This window comes from Eulemur rufifrons, chromosome 23 (genome assembly GCF_041146395.1).
Source record: "Eulemur rufifrons isolate Redbay chromosome 23, OSU_ERuf_1, whole genome shotgun sequence".
NCBI lineage: Eukaryota > Metazoa > Chordata > Mammalia > Primates > Lemuridae > Eulemur > Eulemur rufifrons.
The window spans coordinates 4,319,543-4,336,750 of NC_091005.1; the positions used below are offsets into that span (position 1 = coordinate 4,319,543).

Here is a 17,208-nt window from a genome sequence, read left to right on the forward strand (position 1 = left end):
ATCCACGCGATCGGACATTATTCTGCCACAAACAGCATTAAGTGCTGGTACGAGCTGCAGCATGGGTGAACTTTGAAAACATTATGCTAAATGAAGCCAGCCACAAAAGGTCACATACTGCATGATTTCATTTACATAAAATGCCAGAAGAGGTAAATCGGTAAATCCGTAGAGTCAGAACCCAGGCTGGTGGTTACCAGAGGCTGGCGGGGGAGGGAGATGGGGAGTGTCTGCTTACTGGGTACGGGGTTTCCTTCTGGGGTATGAAAGTGTTCTGGAACTAGACAGAGGTGGTGGTTGCACACCATCGTGAATGTACTAAATGCTGCTGAACTGTTCACTTTAAATGGTTACTTTTATGTCATGGGAATTTAACCTAAAAAAAGGGACACATGCCACGTTGGCTTTTCTGTCGAGTGGCAGGCTTGGATGAGACCCCCGACTGTGAGCTGGCTTCCCCCGGACCCTGTGGAGTGACACAGCAGCTGCCAAAGTGGTGCCATTAACTATGTCAACTGTCGCAGACAGGAGGCAGCAGCATCCTTTTTGCTAACAACAGCTGGGACCTGGCACAATGATCAGGTGAGCAAGGGCCTGTGGCACGGCTGAGCCCGTCCACCCCAGGACACTCTGGGTCAGGATCTCTCGCCTTCAAGCTGGAAGTTGAGATTTCTGTCCTTCACTTTGGCAAATGCGGCGGTGGCAACTTACCAGTGGCCCCGCAGCTTGATAAATATGTTAATGGTAAACCATGCTGGGGGCTGTACTGGTTTTCTAGTGTTGGGGAACCAATCACCACACATTTAGCTGCTTAAGACACCCATTCTCTCGGGTTCTGGGGGTCAGCAGCCGGAGCACAGAAGGCTGGGGCCTCTGCCCGGGATGCCACAAGGCTGCAGCCAAGGTGCCGGCTGGGCTGTTCTCACCTGGAACTTGGGGGCCTCTTCCAAGCTAACGTGGTTGTTGGCAGAACTCAGTTCCTCAAAGCTGTAGGACTGCGCTCCCCATTTCCTCGATGACTCACCATTGCGGGGGGAGGCGGTTCTGCACCCAAAGCCCCTTGCCCATGGACCTCTCACAGTGTAGCAACTTACCTCTTCACCATCAGCAGGAGAAACTCTGTTCTCTAGTTCTTTTAAAGGGTCAACCGATTGGGTCAGGCCCATTCTGGATAATCTCCCTTTTAATTAACTTCAAGTCCATTAGGGATTTTAATTACATCTGCAAAAGCCCTTTGCTTTTGCCACAGAATGTCACAGTAGAGATATCCCGTGACATTCACAGGCTCTGCTCAGAGGCAAAGGGAGGGGGTCACACAAGGGAATGGGTCGCTGGGGGTCAATCTCAGAGCTGCCTACCAGGGCAAACGAGAATTCAGCCACACCCACAACCAAAACCCACCAGCGGGGACCAGGATAAGCAAAAGCAAACTCAGGGAATGAAATCAAGTTTCAAAAACAGATACCAATTAACACTGTTATTTATGGGTGAAATAGAAACATCCAGGTCTCTTGAACCCAAATATTTAGCACGATGGATCCCAAGTCCGTGTGGGTGGGTAACAAGGAGGACAAAGAGGTCTCCTGCTCAGACAGACTTATTGCTGGTTCAGAGCTCTGTCCCGCTTCCCTCTAAATTCTCACCAGCCTGGGCTCGTCTAAAGCGGGTGCAGAGAGGCCCTATTCTGTACGTGGAGGACCGGCCCCATTTGGGGGTGGCACTGAGTTCCTCCAGTGGTCCAAGTTGAGCACGGATGACCGTGTCAGACATCACACACACGTGCACAGCCCCTCTCTTTACAACAAACGCGGACTCTCAAGATAGGCAGAAGGACGCAAGTTTAATACCTGTAGGTTAACAGAAATGACAACAGGACACAAACACAGCGCTACATTCAAGTGGGGGTGGGAGCAGAAGGACACAGAGGGACGCTGCAGAGAATCACAGCGGCCAAGGAGTGACTCCTCTAATGCTCTGAGGTCATGAGTCACTCGACTCCTGTCACCAAGAACTGCATTCTGAGTAGACCACCAGCTCTGGAAGACCAGCAGGTGGCCGCACTGCTGAGCTTGGAACAGGGGCAGGGGCCCGGGGCTTTGTCACGGCGCGTCAGTACTCCAGGTGTCGGGCTCAAGAGCGTCCTGGTCAGCACTGTGACTTCAGGAGAAGGGCTTCGGCAGGGCACACTCCCTTCTCGTAACACCAGGCGAAGAAGCCGGTCCCCCTATTCCAGGTGACCGAGGCCCCTTCACCTTGGTCTTTGGACACACAGCAGCACTGCCCCCCACTGCACCCCACAGCCAGCTTCACTCTGTCTGGTGAGCACCCACCCTGCACGCAGATTCCAGACAGAGTGGGCCAGTCCAGAGGAGGTGGCGGGAGCCACAGTGGGCGGTTCCAGGGACAGGAGTTGGCCAGAGGAGCGTGTGTCCCACATCGCGTCCCTCCTAGGCATCCTGAAGATTGCTGTTGCTCAGAAGCACCTGCTCCCCGGGTTTGAAGGCCGGCATCCCAAGGTAGGGGCAGCTGGCACAGCGGAAAGCGTCGCCCAGGTAGCACTGGTGAGAGAGAACGGGGAAGCCAAGGGTCAGCCTGTCCCCGAGAAAAGGGCAAGAAGTAAGAAATCCCTAATTTCATCATCTGGCCACGGTGGCCTACAGGAAATGGCTGAGGATGTATGTAGGTCCAATTGGGACCCGAATGCTAAGAATTTTCAAGACCTCTTGTTTCATGAAAAATAATTAGTCAAGAAAAGTTCCTCAGGAGGCCGTATTTCTATGTTCTAAGCAGTTCAGATCACAGCCAAGCTCAGCTGAACGACTGAGCAACACTGGGCCCCGCTCTGAAGCAGAAAGAAAGGGGCCAAAACTAAGAAAGGAGAAGAGGCTCCCCCACAGGTGTGGCATGCCAGCCCCCCTCAGGAGGCGAGCCCTGCCCCCTTGCCACCCACACCCGCTCTCACACGTTTGCCCACAGTAAGCTAACTGCACGGTAATTCCTGAGGGGTGGAGCGAGCTTGCTCCTTTCGAAGGATGCCCAGTCCCAGTCCCCCTGCGAGTTTCGCAAACGCTGAGTAACGGTCCGGATATTTACGTTTCCACAGGCTGACTTAGGCTGGGCGCTCTTCTGTTCCCTTGACTTTTCTTTTTCCAGTTCTTCTGCAAGACCACAGGTGCTGTGGGAAAATCAGGAGCTGATGAATGAGATTTGTCACCACCCAGAAACTCCAAATCCTAACAGTGCCAAAACGTGCTCTAAGCTTTTTCCTTTTATCCTGGGGTGACATAACTCTGATGCCTGTGGGGCCAGGCAGATGACGACAATGCGAGAGGCTGCTGAGGGACACAGTGAGGAACGGGGACAGGCAGAGGGTATATGCCCTGTCCTCAGCCGGTGGCCACGAGCCGGCCTCAGCTGGTCATCATGCCAGGGAAAGCAGACCCAGTCCGCCACATTTTCCAAATTCAAGAGCAGAAGAAGAAAAAACTCTATATTTTTACTTGAAATCTCTTGATTTGTAAATGCTGCCAGCTTTCATATTTTAACAAACAATGATGATTAAACAAGCCTACCTGCCACCAGTTAACTTTCACCAGCTTTTCAAGAAAGCCCAGGCAACAAATCCCACCTGTATGCCTGGGACTTCCCATTCGCTTTTTGTCCTCCACGCTTACTCATGAACTAAGGGTCACCAGGGATCTTAAGAAACCCTCAAACACAGAAGTCAGGGAACAAACTGAAAAGCAGAAGGCAACTTAAAGGAAACAGAGAATGCAGGGAGAAAACACTTTGCAAGAACTATCACTATCCTCAAAAGGAAACAGAAGATATCATATCTCTGAAATAAAACAAGATGCTATATTTTTTAAAAGTCTAGAACAAAAACAAAGGAATCTTAGAAATTAAAGACATGATAGTAGAAATAATATAACTCCATAGAGGTTTTGATTTTGGAGGATAAACTTGAAGAAATCTCCCAGCAAGTAGGGCATAAGGAAAATATGGAAAATGTGAGAAAAAAGAAAATTACAGGACCAAAAACGTCCAACATCTGAATCACAGGTTACAGAACGAGAAAACAGGGAAGAAAATAACCTCATAAACAAAATTAAAAACCGTTTCCCAGGACGATGGGCATGAATTTCTAGACTGAGAAGACGCACAGTGACACAGGTGCAAAGGTGCAAACAGGCTCCTGTTCAAGACGTGTTATTACAAAATCATACCAGGGATAAAGAACATTCTACAAACTTCCAAAATGGAAAAAGAGGTCTTCCAGAAGAATCAAGAAACAGAATGGCCTCAGGTATCTCATCAGAGTCACTAGAAGAAAGAAGACAACAGAACTTTCCCCAAAATTATGCAAGAAAATTATTTCCAACCAATTGCTGTACCCAAGAAAAGGCATTTTCACACACACATAGTCTTTAAAAAACAAAAAACTAAACTTAGCTGCTTAGGTAGCCTTTCTAGAAAAACCTACTGGACAATTGGCTCCAGTAACACAAAAGAGAAAACCATGAAAGACGAGGATGACAGGAGATACAGGAAACGCACTCACGCCTTCCTTCCGACTGCCCTGGAAGGGACTCTTGCACATTCTCCAAGAAGCTGAGACCAAACCAGGACCCAGAGATCCCGTCCGGCTTATCTTTCTCTGGGAGCCTCTACAACATGAGCATATTGGCCTTTCTTGCAAGCCAGGCGTGAGCTTACCACTCCGTTCCTGACAACCCATCAATCCCTTGTTTGGGGACCCACACAGAGGTGGTAACCTATCCAACAGGCCTGGAGTGGTCACACACACTCAGGACACCAGTAACCTCCTGTGTGGGGGAGGGATTGACACGTGGTTGAGGAAGCACGAACAGGCCGTTTCTAAGGTCCCGATAATGTTTCTGTTTCTTAACTTGGGCGACCAGCACGTGGGTGTTCACTATATCGTTCTGTTTAATACACGCCTCTATACGTATGATACATTTCACGATAAAACATAATGTTTTAAAAACAGTAAAGCATTGAGATTGCTAAAAAAATCCTAAGCCCTCTGCTAACTGAATGGACCCCTCTTGGCCAATGGGACCCCAGAAATACCTTAAAACTGAGCTGCCTGCCATGGCAGGCCGGGGCGGGGGGGGGGGGGCCGGACAAAGCACAATTACACACGTACGATTTCCCTTTATGGATGTTTGTGACTCCTCCTATAGCTTGTTGAATACGTATGTTTGACCACCTTGCTCAGTATAAAATCCTGTTCCCTTTTCTCCTGTGAAGCTCACATGCCTGGCGTCTGGCTGGGACTCTGCTTCCCGACCCGGTGGCCTGGCCGCCCTACAGGACACCACTCTTTATGGGAAATAAAGCTCTCCTTTTTTCCAAAACTTCGTTAATTTTTTTTTTTTTTAGTTAACACTCGAGTATCAGAAGCCACTGGAAGCGGCAGAGCAGACCTACCAGTTCTTGCAGGCCTTCCTCTTTTTCCCTTCCCCACACGAAGGAGCCCGCAGGGAAGCCGGATCCGGCTTCTTCAAATCTTCTGGATCCAGCAGCTCGTCTGAGTCAATGAGATCCTGGAGTGTGCAGAGCAATTAGTGACACAGCTGTGGTCTCTGCCAATGGGAAGCTAAAGGGACCACAGGTTCAAGAACAAACTTACACAGTCCATGGTAAAGAAAGTGCCCACCCTGTCCTACTGAGGACGGTCACCACGCTCAACCTGACCACACGCTCGAGAGGCCAACGGTGAGCTAAGCTATGTCCACAGCAGATGCATTAGGATGGGAGGGAACTGGGAACAAATTTACATGAGAAACAGCTGTAAGACTGGCCAGCAATGTGTGGAGAATGTGTGTGTGCGTGTGTTTGTGGGGAGGGAGAGAGCCGGCAGAACAGAGAAATGTTATATTTATTTGAATATATGGAAAGAGTCATGTGAAAAAGGGAATAAAACATTTTCTATATAATTACAGGGAAAAAGATGAATAATTATACATACATTTGTGTAATTCTTTGTAAACATGTAGACAATTTGTAACTGTGAGAGCACGAACCTGACCTATTTTGCTCACCACTCTGATTTCCATCGTAGAGACGCAGAAATGAAGAACTTTATTACAGAGAGGGCTGATCAAAGATATAAAACACCGCCTCATTTTAAGACAGTGAGCACTCAGCGAATTGCCCAAAGGGGCCAATAAAAACATTTTAGCTGACAAACTCTTTTCAGGTATACACATGCCCACAGAGTCTTTAATGTATCACATGAAGTGAGAACAAGGAAAATTTGTGGGGAAAAGAGATGCTAAGACAGAAATATAAGATGCTACCACATGGAGTTTCCTTCTAAATCAAAGATATAAGTGACAAGCTTGGCCACAATGCTGGATTTTAAATATGTTTACACCTCTAAGTCCAAAAAGGCCGCTCGAAACTGTGGCTGTTCACACCCAGAGTGGGGCCTGGAAGAAAGCAATCAGGGGGCACAGAGAGCAATCGGGGGGCACAGAGAGCAATCGGGGGGCACAGCGTCGGCTCACCATGCTGTCATCCTCCATGTCATTGGCTGAGAGGGTCCAGAGCTTGGCAGTGGCAGGGTCCACAGCAGGCTTCACTGAGTCCGACCAATAAAAGAGAGAGAGCTCCGGAAAAATGGTCAGAAACAAACCGCAAACATACACAAGAGCTTCCTACTGTGTAGAGAACACACTGGACTGGGCGTGAGAAGACTTGGGTTCGAGGCCCAGCTCTGCCACTTATAAAAGACCGGACCTTGGGCCAAGCCCTTTATGATTGGTACAGAAATCACTGTTTGTCAAGCACTTGCTTTGTACCATTCCCTATATTAAGCACTTTATATACATTATCTAATTTAATCCTGCTAATAACCTCATGAGGTATTTATTTGTCACCCTAATTTTACAGCTGAGGAAACAACTTTAGATACTGAAGTCAGTTATACAAGGCCACAGAGTCTATCTAGCGCTTTTAACCTCCATGCCACATTGCTTTCTCCCGTTATCTTAGCTTCCACCCCTGTAACATGGGGCTACATAGCACGCCTGTGTTTATTGCAGGTGTTTGGAGGACTAAATGAGAAATGTGTCAAAGACTTTATAAATATAGTAGCAAAGCTTGAGCCTCACACAAACCCGTCACATATTAAGAAAACTGGCCCTCCAGCTGCTGGTGGCAAGGTAACACAATCGGTGGCAGACACAAACCTCACGCCTCCTGATTCTCCGTCTGGCTCAGGAGAATGCAAGGAAGGGCGTGAGAGAGCTGAGACCAGGGATTTGGTGTGGGCAAATCCTCAAAGGCCTTTGGGGTAAGAGCATTCCCTGGTGACCACTGTCACACCCGGATGCTCAGACCTGCCATGGGCCCAACTGCTCATCTAAACTCTTCCTACCCATTCTGGAACCATGAATCCAAAAATTAGCTTCCAAAGGATTTAAGATTTGGGTTAGACAATCAAAACAGTGCGGTGTGAATGCACCCGCAAACATCTGTAAATTGTGGCACAGCTCACAGCTGGGACAGTCAGGCACTGGAAACAGAGATGGGAAGGACGAAAGTGGTGGCAATGTGTGTGCGCACGTGCACAACTTTCTGGCAGGATAAATAAAGTTTTATGAGTGTCTTAGGTTCCTCAAAGTAAGAAAAGCTGGTTTTACTGGCACAGGGGGAAAGAGCACACGAAAACAGGAACAGGCACTCATACGCGCCACCACCACCACCGTGAGGTCTGCTGAGGATAAATGTTGCAATTCTGGGGCGGGAAGGACTCCATTAACTAAATCATGTGACTCAGGCCTCTAGAATCAGGAGTCTTCAGTGGCCTCTGGTGCAGAAGCAGCAGCAGAAGTAGATAGTATCTATTAATTCCATTTTGGATCCCAATATGCCCATGATAATGTACATTAAGCATTCTTCTATTTGGAGATGACAGAAATGAAAGAAGGACTAATCCTCTAAAAATAGCACCATCTCATTTACTGCTGGCTCCATTTCTAATATGTTCCTCCAGCCTCATCCACACAGAAGGAGGCTGTCCCCAGGCCAGCCTTACCTGAGGGGGACGGCTTCTTGGCGATGGAAAGCTTAAGCCGACTAGAAGAACCCACTTCAAAGTTGGGTTTTTTGCCTGTGATCCGAACAGACAGCAGGCTGTCGCTTTCATGTCCCAGGTGGTCTCGGACAGACTGTATCTCCTCAGGGCTTAACGGCTCCCGCTGTAGCTGGAATTCAAGACATCAAAAGGATCAGTCCATCCTCCTTCTATAAATGTTTTACTGTGACTTCCCGCATAGGAAGTACATATGCATTTCTGCGTAGTAAGTGTATAGCAGCAGAAGGTAACAGGTATCACTTCGTGCCTCAGATTCAGTTTCTCAGTGATCGGAACCCTCTTGTCTGCATGCTCACTCTGATCCTATCCTTTGGGAAGTTTTAAAGTACTTATCAAATATTAGACACAAGGCCCTATGCGTCATGGTGGGGCTGTAATGACTGTAATTATGAACAAGAGTCAGGCGCGGTCCTGTTGTACAATAGGAAAGCAAGCCCAACAGTGAAGATAATCGAAATTTATACACTAAAAGAGAAAGGGAGAGGGAAATCCCTTCTATGCTCCTTGGGATAAAGTAGCATATAGTAAAGGCAGGGAAAAAGGGTCAGGGTGTCACCTCTATGTCCAATAATTATAGAATAGTTAATAAATCATAGTCCCTCTACTGCATGGAATACTGTTACGTCATTAAACAGAGTGAAGGGAAATGTACTGAGGTGGAACAGCGTCTACCCTATTTAAGGGTGAGAAAAAAGCTGGTGACGGAACAATGTACACATATGATCTCATTTGTATTAAAAAAAGAAGTAGTGCAAATAAATGCTTGTACATACACAGGAAAAGGTCTGAACGGACACACAAAAATGCACTGGGGGCTTCCTCTGGGGAGGGACGCGTGAGCAAACCCTGGGACGTCGCTTTATATTCTATATCCTTCAATAGAAATTGGATTTTTTCTTCTTTTTCCACAGGCAACAAGGTACGATAAATGGAATTTTTATAATCATTCCTTATTTTAGAATCACAGAAAACCTTAAACTAACAGGAAAAATAAGGAAGGGTCAGCACAAGGAATCTAAGGCCCAAGGTCACGTAACAGGTAAGTGGTGCAGGCTGTCAGGGCGTAACACTTACCTCTCCCACATCCAGTAAAATTATCAAAAATGGGATTTCCCCCAAACTCCAGTCTCCCACCAAAAGGTGAGGCTGATCCAGGTGACAGCGTGTCACCCAGGCCTAGGATCTGGGCCCATCGAGGGACGGGTGTTGGAAGCAGCAGGGCTGCTGCCCCCCCCCCCAGCTGTCACCGCCACAAAACCAGTACTGAGGAGACCAGACCGAGCCCCAACTCGCATGGGCCCAGGCCAAGTCTCTTCAAAGGAGACTTATTCCCAGCGCTTCTGTCCCTTAAGGCATCACGTGAGTCACATGCACATCATTTCTCACTTGTTTTCTGGTTCCAAGCGATACTGATCGTCTCACCTGCAGGGCTGTTACTTCCCCGTGACTATTCTGACAAGGAGACTCGGGGTTTGGTCATTCATAGGAAAGAATGCTGTCTGCAAACATACCTCTTTTACTTCCACAAGACCAGAAAGAGTCAGGGCTGAACACAGTTTAGATGCTGTCTTCACTTTGCTATTGTTAACTGCAAGAGGAAAATCCCAATGAATAGCTTTATGGGTCAAAGCAGGAAAAATAATAAAGACCCAACCCTATGCGGGTCAGCAGGCATTCAAACAATAACGGCCTACTCTGTTTAACGTACACATGGTCCCTGACTTAGGATGGTGCCAAAGCAATATGCATTCAGTAGAGAATGCACTTCCGCAGAGCATTCAATAAATCACATGAGATATTCAACACTCTATTATAAAACAGGCTCATGTTAGATGATTTTGCCCAGCTGTAGGGCAATGTAAGCGTTCTGAGCATGTTTAAGGTAGGCCAGGCTAAGCTATGATTTTTGGTAGGTTAAGTGTATTAAGTGCATTTTCGATTTACAGTATTTTCAACTTGCGATAGGTCTGTCGGGATGTTGTCCCACTGTAAGTCGAGGAACACCTGTATATATATTTCAGTGACAGCATTTTAATTTGAAAAATTCTTTTGGCTGTTCCAAGTGCTCTTACCTATGCTCTTAAATGTTATAATTCCATTATTATTGTTTCTTGTCACTCGGCTTCTTGGAAACCCCTTGCAGGGATTATGGGATAATCACTGTGAAAGAGGCTTCTAAACTGCAAAGTGCACAGAAACACAAGTCTTGTCTCTGGATAGTTCTGACAGAGTGTCCGTGTTTAGTCACTGAAGGTTCAAATTCTCAGCACAGAATGCTGATGGTTACTGTACATAACACAAGGTTATATTTCCGCACGAACAGTAAATACCTTTATATATTTCACAATACTTTCATCTCTATTATTTTATTTTATGAAATAAATTGTCACATTTTGATTGAAAGTCTCGTGAAAAATGTTGAAAATCTAGAATTGAATCACTGACAGCCATACCACTGAGCAAAAAAGAGGTTTTTATTTCTTGGATGCTGTCCTTAGTTTCACATGAATCAGTGCTTACCTCATCACTCTCAGATTTCCAGCCATTATTTGTAAAGGTTTTATTTTGAAATAACTATAGATTCATAGGAAGTTACAAAAAAAAAAAAAAAAGAAAAAAAAAGGTTGAGCAAGGTTGGTGGACCTCGTCTCCCCGCACGGAAACATCTTCCACAATTAGAGCACAATACGGAGACCAGGAAATTAATACTGACAGTCCACATGGCTTATCCAGATTTCGCCAGTGTTACGTGAACTTATATGGGGTGTGTGGGGGTGTGTATAGTTCTATGCAATTTTATCACATGTGTAGATTTGTTTTTTTTTTTTTTTTTTTTTTTTTTTGAGACAGAGTCTCACTCTGTTGCCCAGGCTAGAGTGAGTGCCGTGGCGTCAGCCTAGCTCACAGCAACCTCACACTCCTGAGCTCAAGCGATCCTCCTGTCTCAGCCTCCCGAGTAGCTGGGACTACAGGCATGCGCCACCATGCCCGGCTAATTTTTTTTTCTATATATATTTTTAGCTGTCCATATAATTTCTTTCTATTTTTAGTAGAGGTGGGGTCTCGCTCTTGCTCAGGCTGGTCTCGAACTCCTGAGCTCAAACGATCCGCCCACCTCGGCCTCCCAGAGTGCTAGGATTACAGGCGTGAGCCACCGCGCCCGGCCTACATGTGTAGATTTGTGTAACCACCACCACAGTCAGGACACAGAATTGTTTCATCACCACAAGGGACCCTCAAACCCCTTTATGGCCACACACCCCCCCTTTCCTCCCATTTCTACCTCTGGCCACCACTAACCTGATCTCCAACATGGTAATTTGTTATTTCAAGAACATGAAAGGAATCATGCAGCGCAGCACCTTTTGAGATTGGCTTTCTGCACTCCACACACTTTCCTTGGGATCCGCCCAAGCTGACGCACAGATAGCTAGCTTGTCTCTTTTTACTGTTGCATCATTTTCCATGTGATGGACATACCAAAGTTTAACCACTCGCCTGCTTAAGCACCCATTTTTAGATGGCAGCTTCCTTCTATTTTATTACATAATGGGTCAGCCAAAGATCAAAAAGCAAAGATTTGCTGCTTCAGATTTTAACCATCATTTATCCTCTAAGGAGAAGGCTCTGCTATAGGAATATTGATCTCCACATGACACCTCCTGCTCAGGGAGATGCTGCACACATACCCAAAGACTCAACTCTGTCAAACTGGTCTTTAAAGTGGAGGTTTCCTCACCTAGCGCTGTCTCTACTGGCTCCTTCAGAAACAGACATCCACCAGGTCGAAGGATCCGGGCCAGCTCAGCCAAAGTCTCCGCACTGTGCAGGGCGGTGCTCCCCGGGACTACACCCGACAAGACAATGTCAAAGCTAGATTCTTTATGGGCAGCTGAAAAGGAGGAAGACTCTAATGAGCGATCACCGGAGCCCAGGCAACCTCCCAATCCTTTCCAAGCCCCCGCAGAGGCTGCAGGCCTCACCCTGGGAGAATGAACACTGGTAGGTGTTCGTCCAAGAAGCTGGATGAGTAAGCTTTTACAAAAAAGCGTGGAATAGCTACTAAGAAACAAGAACGCACTTACAGAAATCATCAACTACACTTCTAAGTTCATTATATCTCAGCTTAAAAATAAGAGGATGACTAGCTACTACTATCATGTGCCACTCAAAACAAACACTCAGATATCAAGGAACCACACAAACGCGGCACTCCCACCAACACCCCTCCGGCCCCGTAAAGACGACGTGAGTAGGTACTTACACTGCAACAGCTGGTTGATGTTTTCCACAGACACGCGGCCCTCATTGCCAGTTAACACTTGCAGCTTTTCCACCAGATCTTTCAGAGCCTCCACGGAGGATGACGTATCCCAGACCACTGCCACGACCTGGCCAGCTGAGATCCCAAAATCTGCCATTCCTGTAGTGTTGACGGACCCAAAAACTACTGGCCAAAAGAGAATCAAGACCAAGCAGAGACAAAAGCACAATTTAATCCATGGGGTATCATCAAATACGATTAGAATCACAACCTACTTCCAACCTCCCACTAGGGAATCCTGAGACGACATTAGAAACCTTACTGTAGGTGCCAAAGAGCCTGAGTAAATGAATCCCTTATTTCAAGGTTTCTTAATCCCAACATTCCCAAAGAAGGCAGGTAGCTTCCTCGGTGAGAATCCTGACTTGGCAGAGTCAAGAAAAGGGAATTAGACTAAGAAGGCTGGAAACAGAAAGATTATTTCTTCTTGGATTTGAGATAACTCAGCCTGAGCAGAATATAAAACACACAGGACATCAATTAGGCAAAAGTGTGGCTTGGCAAGGAAGGTAAATAAATTTGGTAGACATAACCCAACCACAAGCTTAATGTTTTTTAAAAAAGAAATGACACAGTTAAAATTTGCAAACTGAATATTGATATTCTCCCTTTCATCAAAATATGAAAATTGAATTCCATTGAATCTGCAGTGATCAAGAATATCTACTAATCCTAGCACCCTGGGAGGGTGGGTGGATCACTCGAGGTCAGGAGTTCGAGACCAGCCTGAGCAAGAGTGAGACTCCATCTCTACTAAAAAATAGAAAAGAAATTATCTGGACAACTAAAAATATATAGAAAAAATTAGCCGGGCATGGTGGCACATGCCTGTAGTCCCAGAGACTCAGGAAGCTGAGGCAGAAGGATTGCTTGAGCCCAGGAGTTTGAGGTTGCTGTGAGCTAGGTTGACACCACAGCACTCTAGCCAGGGCAAAAGAGTGAGACTGTATCTCAAAAAACAAACAAAAAAAAAAAACAAAAAAAAAAGGATAGCTACGAAGTCTTTAACAATTAATATTAGCCAGACTGTTCAAAGCACCTTACATACATTATCTCATTTGAACCCCAGAGCAGCCTTAAACTAGATATAATACCCATTTTACAGTCAGGAAACTGAGGCAATGGACTTTACCCAAGTCACACAACTAGTAAGTGTTATGTGGATAAAGGAGGAGCTGGGATTTGAATCCAAATCCATCTGACTATAAAGCCCACGCTTTTAACCTATGGAAATTTCCCTCTATGGGTCAACTTTCTCCTCCACTTGATACTCCGGTAAGTACATAACACGCTCACAATGAAGCCGGGTCAAGAGATAGCACTCGACTCAGTTCTTCCTTCCCTTCTTAAACATTAATGACACCAGTTTCCGACTGAAAGTAGCTCAAATAAATGAAACAAAGACAGAAGCTGTGGCCGAGGGGTCAAGCATGGATTACTCTTACACCGAACACTTCTAACTTCCGCAGAGGTGGTCACCTCAGTGACAGTTATGCCACCACGGACACTCTGGGACTGAATTTAAGCCATGTCACTACACTCCTGCACCTTTAAAGATGTTCACTTCAAATAACTCACCTCTTTACCCACAAAACATGCCCAGATTTAATACTTTACACTTAATTATTAAAAACTATAGCACTTTAATTTTGTCACTCATTTTCTAAAGGTTTTATTTTTCGGGAGCAAAATCAGCATTCCTTGGCCTTCTGGATCCAGGTCCTCCATAATCTGGCCCCACCTGCACCTCCCACCACTCCCAAGTGAATCCTTCCTTATTCGATGAAACAGTATCTTCCCGCTAACATGCCTTTTATCTAGCTCCTTCCATGGGGAATGGCCAACTGCAAGCCTCAGTAAAAGGATGTCAAGCGCTACCAGACACGTAGGATTCCTTAGTCATTTAGTTTTGGGTTTTAAGTTCCTAAAGAGCACACAATCGAGAAGTGAAACTCCTAAGCTTTTAACTGTCACATGACCAGGAAGAGCTCTTGCAAAGCTTTGAGGCAAGCAACTTGGGATCACTCTCACATTTAAGAATCAGCCAGGGAAGACAGGCGTATGGCTTACTGGTCATTAAGTGATAAGAAAGAAATGACCTGTTTGCAGAGAGATGTTGGAGCAGGTGCTCCCTTGGCACACTAGAAAGTGATGGCAACAACCCTGCCCACCATTGACCACAACAACCTGTCACTGTACTCACAGAAAAACCCGCATGAAGGAAACCAGGGGAGAGAGATTACTTAATAGCTAGAGAAAAACAAAAAGCCAGATGTCCTTTTCAGCACCATTTATGGAGGCGATTTTATAAAGCACAGGTTTTGAATGCAGATGAACTGGGGTTCTATCTACCACCGGATCCTATTGGGTACAGGACCTGGGTAAGTTATTAGCCTCTTTGAGTGCATTTTCTCATCAATAAAAGGAGGGACAATAACCTCATATTTTATAAGACTTCTCGAAGAAGTAAATGAGAAGACAAAAATATGTAAGGCACTCAGCAGGGTCTGGAATACAGAGCTCACTAAAATAACGTCCTAAGAGAGCTCTGGGCCTCTACTTCTCTGTGGCCAGTTTACTTGCCTTTGTTTCAAATAGTCCTATAAAACCCTGTTCCTCCTTAGCCAGGCCTGCTAGGAGGACTCCCCAGGGAGCGATGTGAAGCTTCTTTTTCATTGTTCGAATTACACAGTATAAGAGCTGCACTTTATGACATCTTGGACGGTACTCCAGTGAGACTATATCAGTAAATTAGAAGAATGTAAAATGCCTTGTGTTTCATATCCCCCCAAACTAATCTTCTTACGGTGAGAGGGAGCTTATAAAATACATTTATTAAACATTAATCCTCAAAAAAACAGGCATGGCCATTATCTTCAGTCAGCATTTTCCAAACACAATAGGAGACAATGTTCTTTCAAATATCTAAAAACCAAAGTGAGATACTTTTCATCAGCAGTGTGGATCTGTTTTTTTTAAAAAAAAAAAAAAACCATAAGGAAAAAAGGTCAAGCAGCTAAGCCAACATACTTAGAGGTGGTGACTCAGGGGCCCAATTTCATAACAAACAAGGGGTGGCGTCAGTGTCAGGTCACTGAGTTTGTTTGTTGGGTACTTCCCAACTCTGCAGCCATGGCTCTTCTCAAATGTAAAGTAGCAGGCAGTAAAAGCAGATGTTGGAGAATAACTTCTGGAGATGCACTTGTTTATTTTTAAGGTATCCAGGAAGCATCAAATCTTGAGGCGTTTGGTCCCTCTTAAGGAGGCCAAAATTAAAAAATAAGACTGAAGTTTGGGCTTCAGTTCAAGAGATCCTTTAAAGTGAGGTGCATAAAATATTTTGAGAATATTGACAGTTATCAGAAAGGAGAATTTTAATTAACTGACTGAAGCTCATGTGCACACACACACAACTTTTTTTTTTAAGGTGAGAATCAGCAAGGAAATAGGAAAACTCAAAGGAAAACAAATGAAAGATTACGTCTCCAAGAATTTGGTGTGTGTCAGGAATTGGGGGTTTCAGAAAAGAAACCCACGTGGTAGCTTCCACAGCAAAGGCTCATTCAAAGATGGGTGGACAGAACTCAGAAACAAAACCTCATGAAAAGATCAGTAGTACTTTTATCTAAATCCAAATATGGATCTGAAATTTTAACATTTTGGGAGAGTTTTGGCTTAGGAGGTCTTCCCCACACTTGTGCAGGGGAGAGAGAGCAGGATGTTCTGAAAAGAGTAAACAGAGGGTGTGCAAAACACAACTTTTAACAGATACAAACATGGGGTCTAACTGCAAACACACAAAATTTACAGAATTACATGTTCCTGTCATCAGTTTTCCCTAATCCCAAAACCATTTACTTCTTCCTAGTAAGCCTTCCCTGATGATACCCAAGTGAAGTACTTCGCATTTACATTTCTGATTAGTGACTCTAGACCATGACACCTCCTTGATGCACCCAGAGCTTGGGCACTCAGTAATGTCAGAATGAACGACACCAGCCTTTTCCAAACTTGCAAATCCTACAAATCACCTGCGGGACTGGTTAAAATGAAATTCCTGAACCACACCCAAAGACACTGAATCAACTCTCCAGGAGAAAGACCTGGGTATCCGTTCTGTTAACAAGCATCCTAGATGGTTCTTCGTACGGGCAAGTTTGGGAAATTATACCAACTCAATACCTTGGGGGTTCGGACAAGTCATAGGCTCAATATCACAATCTATGGGCTCAGGTACCCCTGAACTTTCGTGCTGCGCTACCAGGTACCCTCAAAGACAGAACCTTCATGGGAACTGAGGCCCAAGGTCACAAATGCTGGATAGTGGCAGAACCGGGTCTCAGAACCCAGGTCTCCCGGACCCCAGCTCAGGGCTCTTCCTCCTCGGCGCGGTGTCCCCGGGGCCTGAGAATGGGCCCGGCTGCGCGACAGACGAGGCAGCCCAGAAAGGGCAGGGATCTGCCATCAGGAGCCCGGGGCAGTCAGGGCCGTCTCCGGCCCGTCATACCCGCTTCTCGGGGGATAAAGCTGTCGGGGTTCTCCGCGGAGAGACCGCGGCCGCGCTCCCACCGAGGGACAGGGGTGGGGATAGGAGATGAGAGGATGCAGGGACGAGGGAAGGGGGAAGGGACAGCGGGGGGAGGTTGGGCACGCAGGTCGCCCGCGCCATCCTCACCTGCCGCCTGGGCCGGCTCCCGGCTTCTCCGCAGGCGCGCGCCTCTCGCGAGAGGAGGCGACTACGCGGCGGCCACTTCCG

At 46.2% G+C, this 17,208-nt stretch overlaps 1 protein-coding gene across 2 annotated transcripts; it reads right to left on the reverse strand.

Moving 5' to 3' along the window:
- Nucleotides 1–1,829: 1,829 nt before the first annotated feature.
- CIAPIN1 (cytokine induced apoptosis inhibitor 1) lies at nucleotides 1,830–17,147 on the reverse strand. 2 transcript variants are annotated; one of them, XM_069497826.1, is made up of 9 exons: nucleotides 17,128–17,147; nucleotides 12,393–12,578; nucleotides 11,868–12,020; nucleotides 9,640–9,716; nucleotides 8,069–8,237; nucleotides 6,537–6,610; nucleotides 5,455–5,570; nucleotides 3,094–3,175; nucleotides 1,830–2,558 (listed from the first exon to the last, which is right to left on the reverse strand). In XM_069497826.1, exons 2-9 carry the CDS (start codon nucleotides 12,547–12,549, stop codon nucleotides 2,448–2,450), a joined length of 939 nt encoding a protein of 312 aa, XP_069353927.1. In that variant the 5' UTR covers nucleotides 12,550–12,578; nucleotides 17,128–17,147; the 3' UTR covers nucleotides 1,830–2,447. The 2 variants fall into 2 exon arrangements, with proteins under 2 accessions (XP_069353927.1, XP_069353928.1); XM_069497827.1 differs by lacking the exon at nucleotides 17,128–17,147 and adding an exon at nucleotides 12,715–12,736.
- Nucleotides 17,148–17,208: the final 61 nt, after the last annotated feature.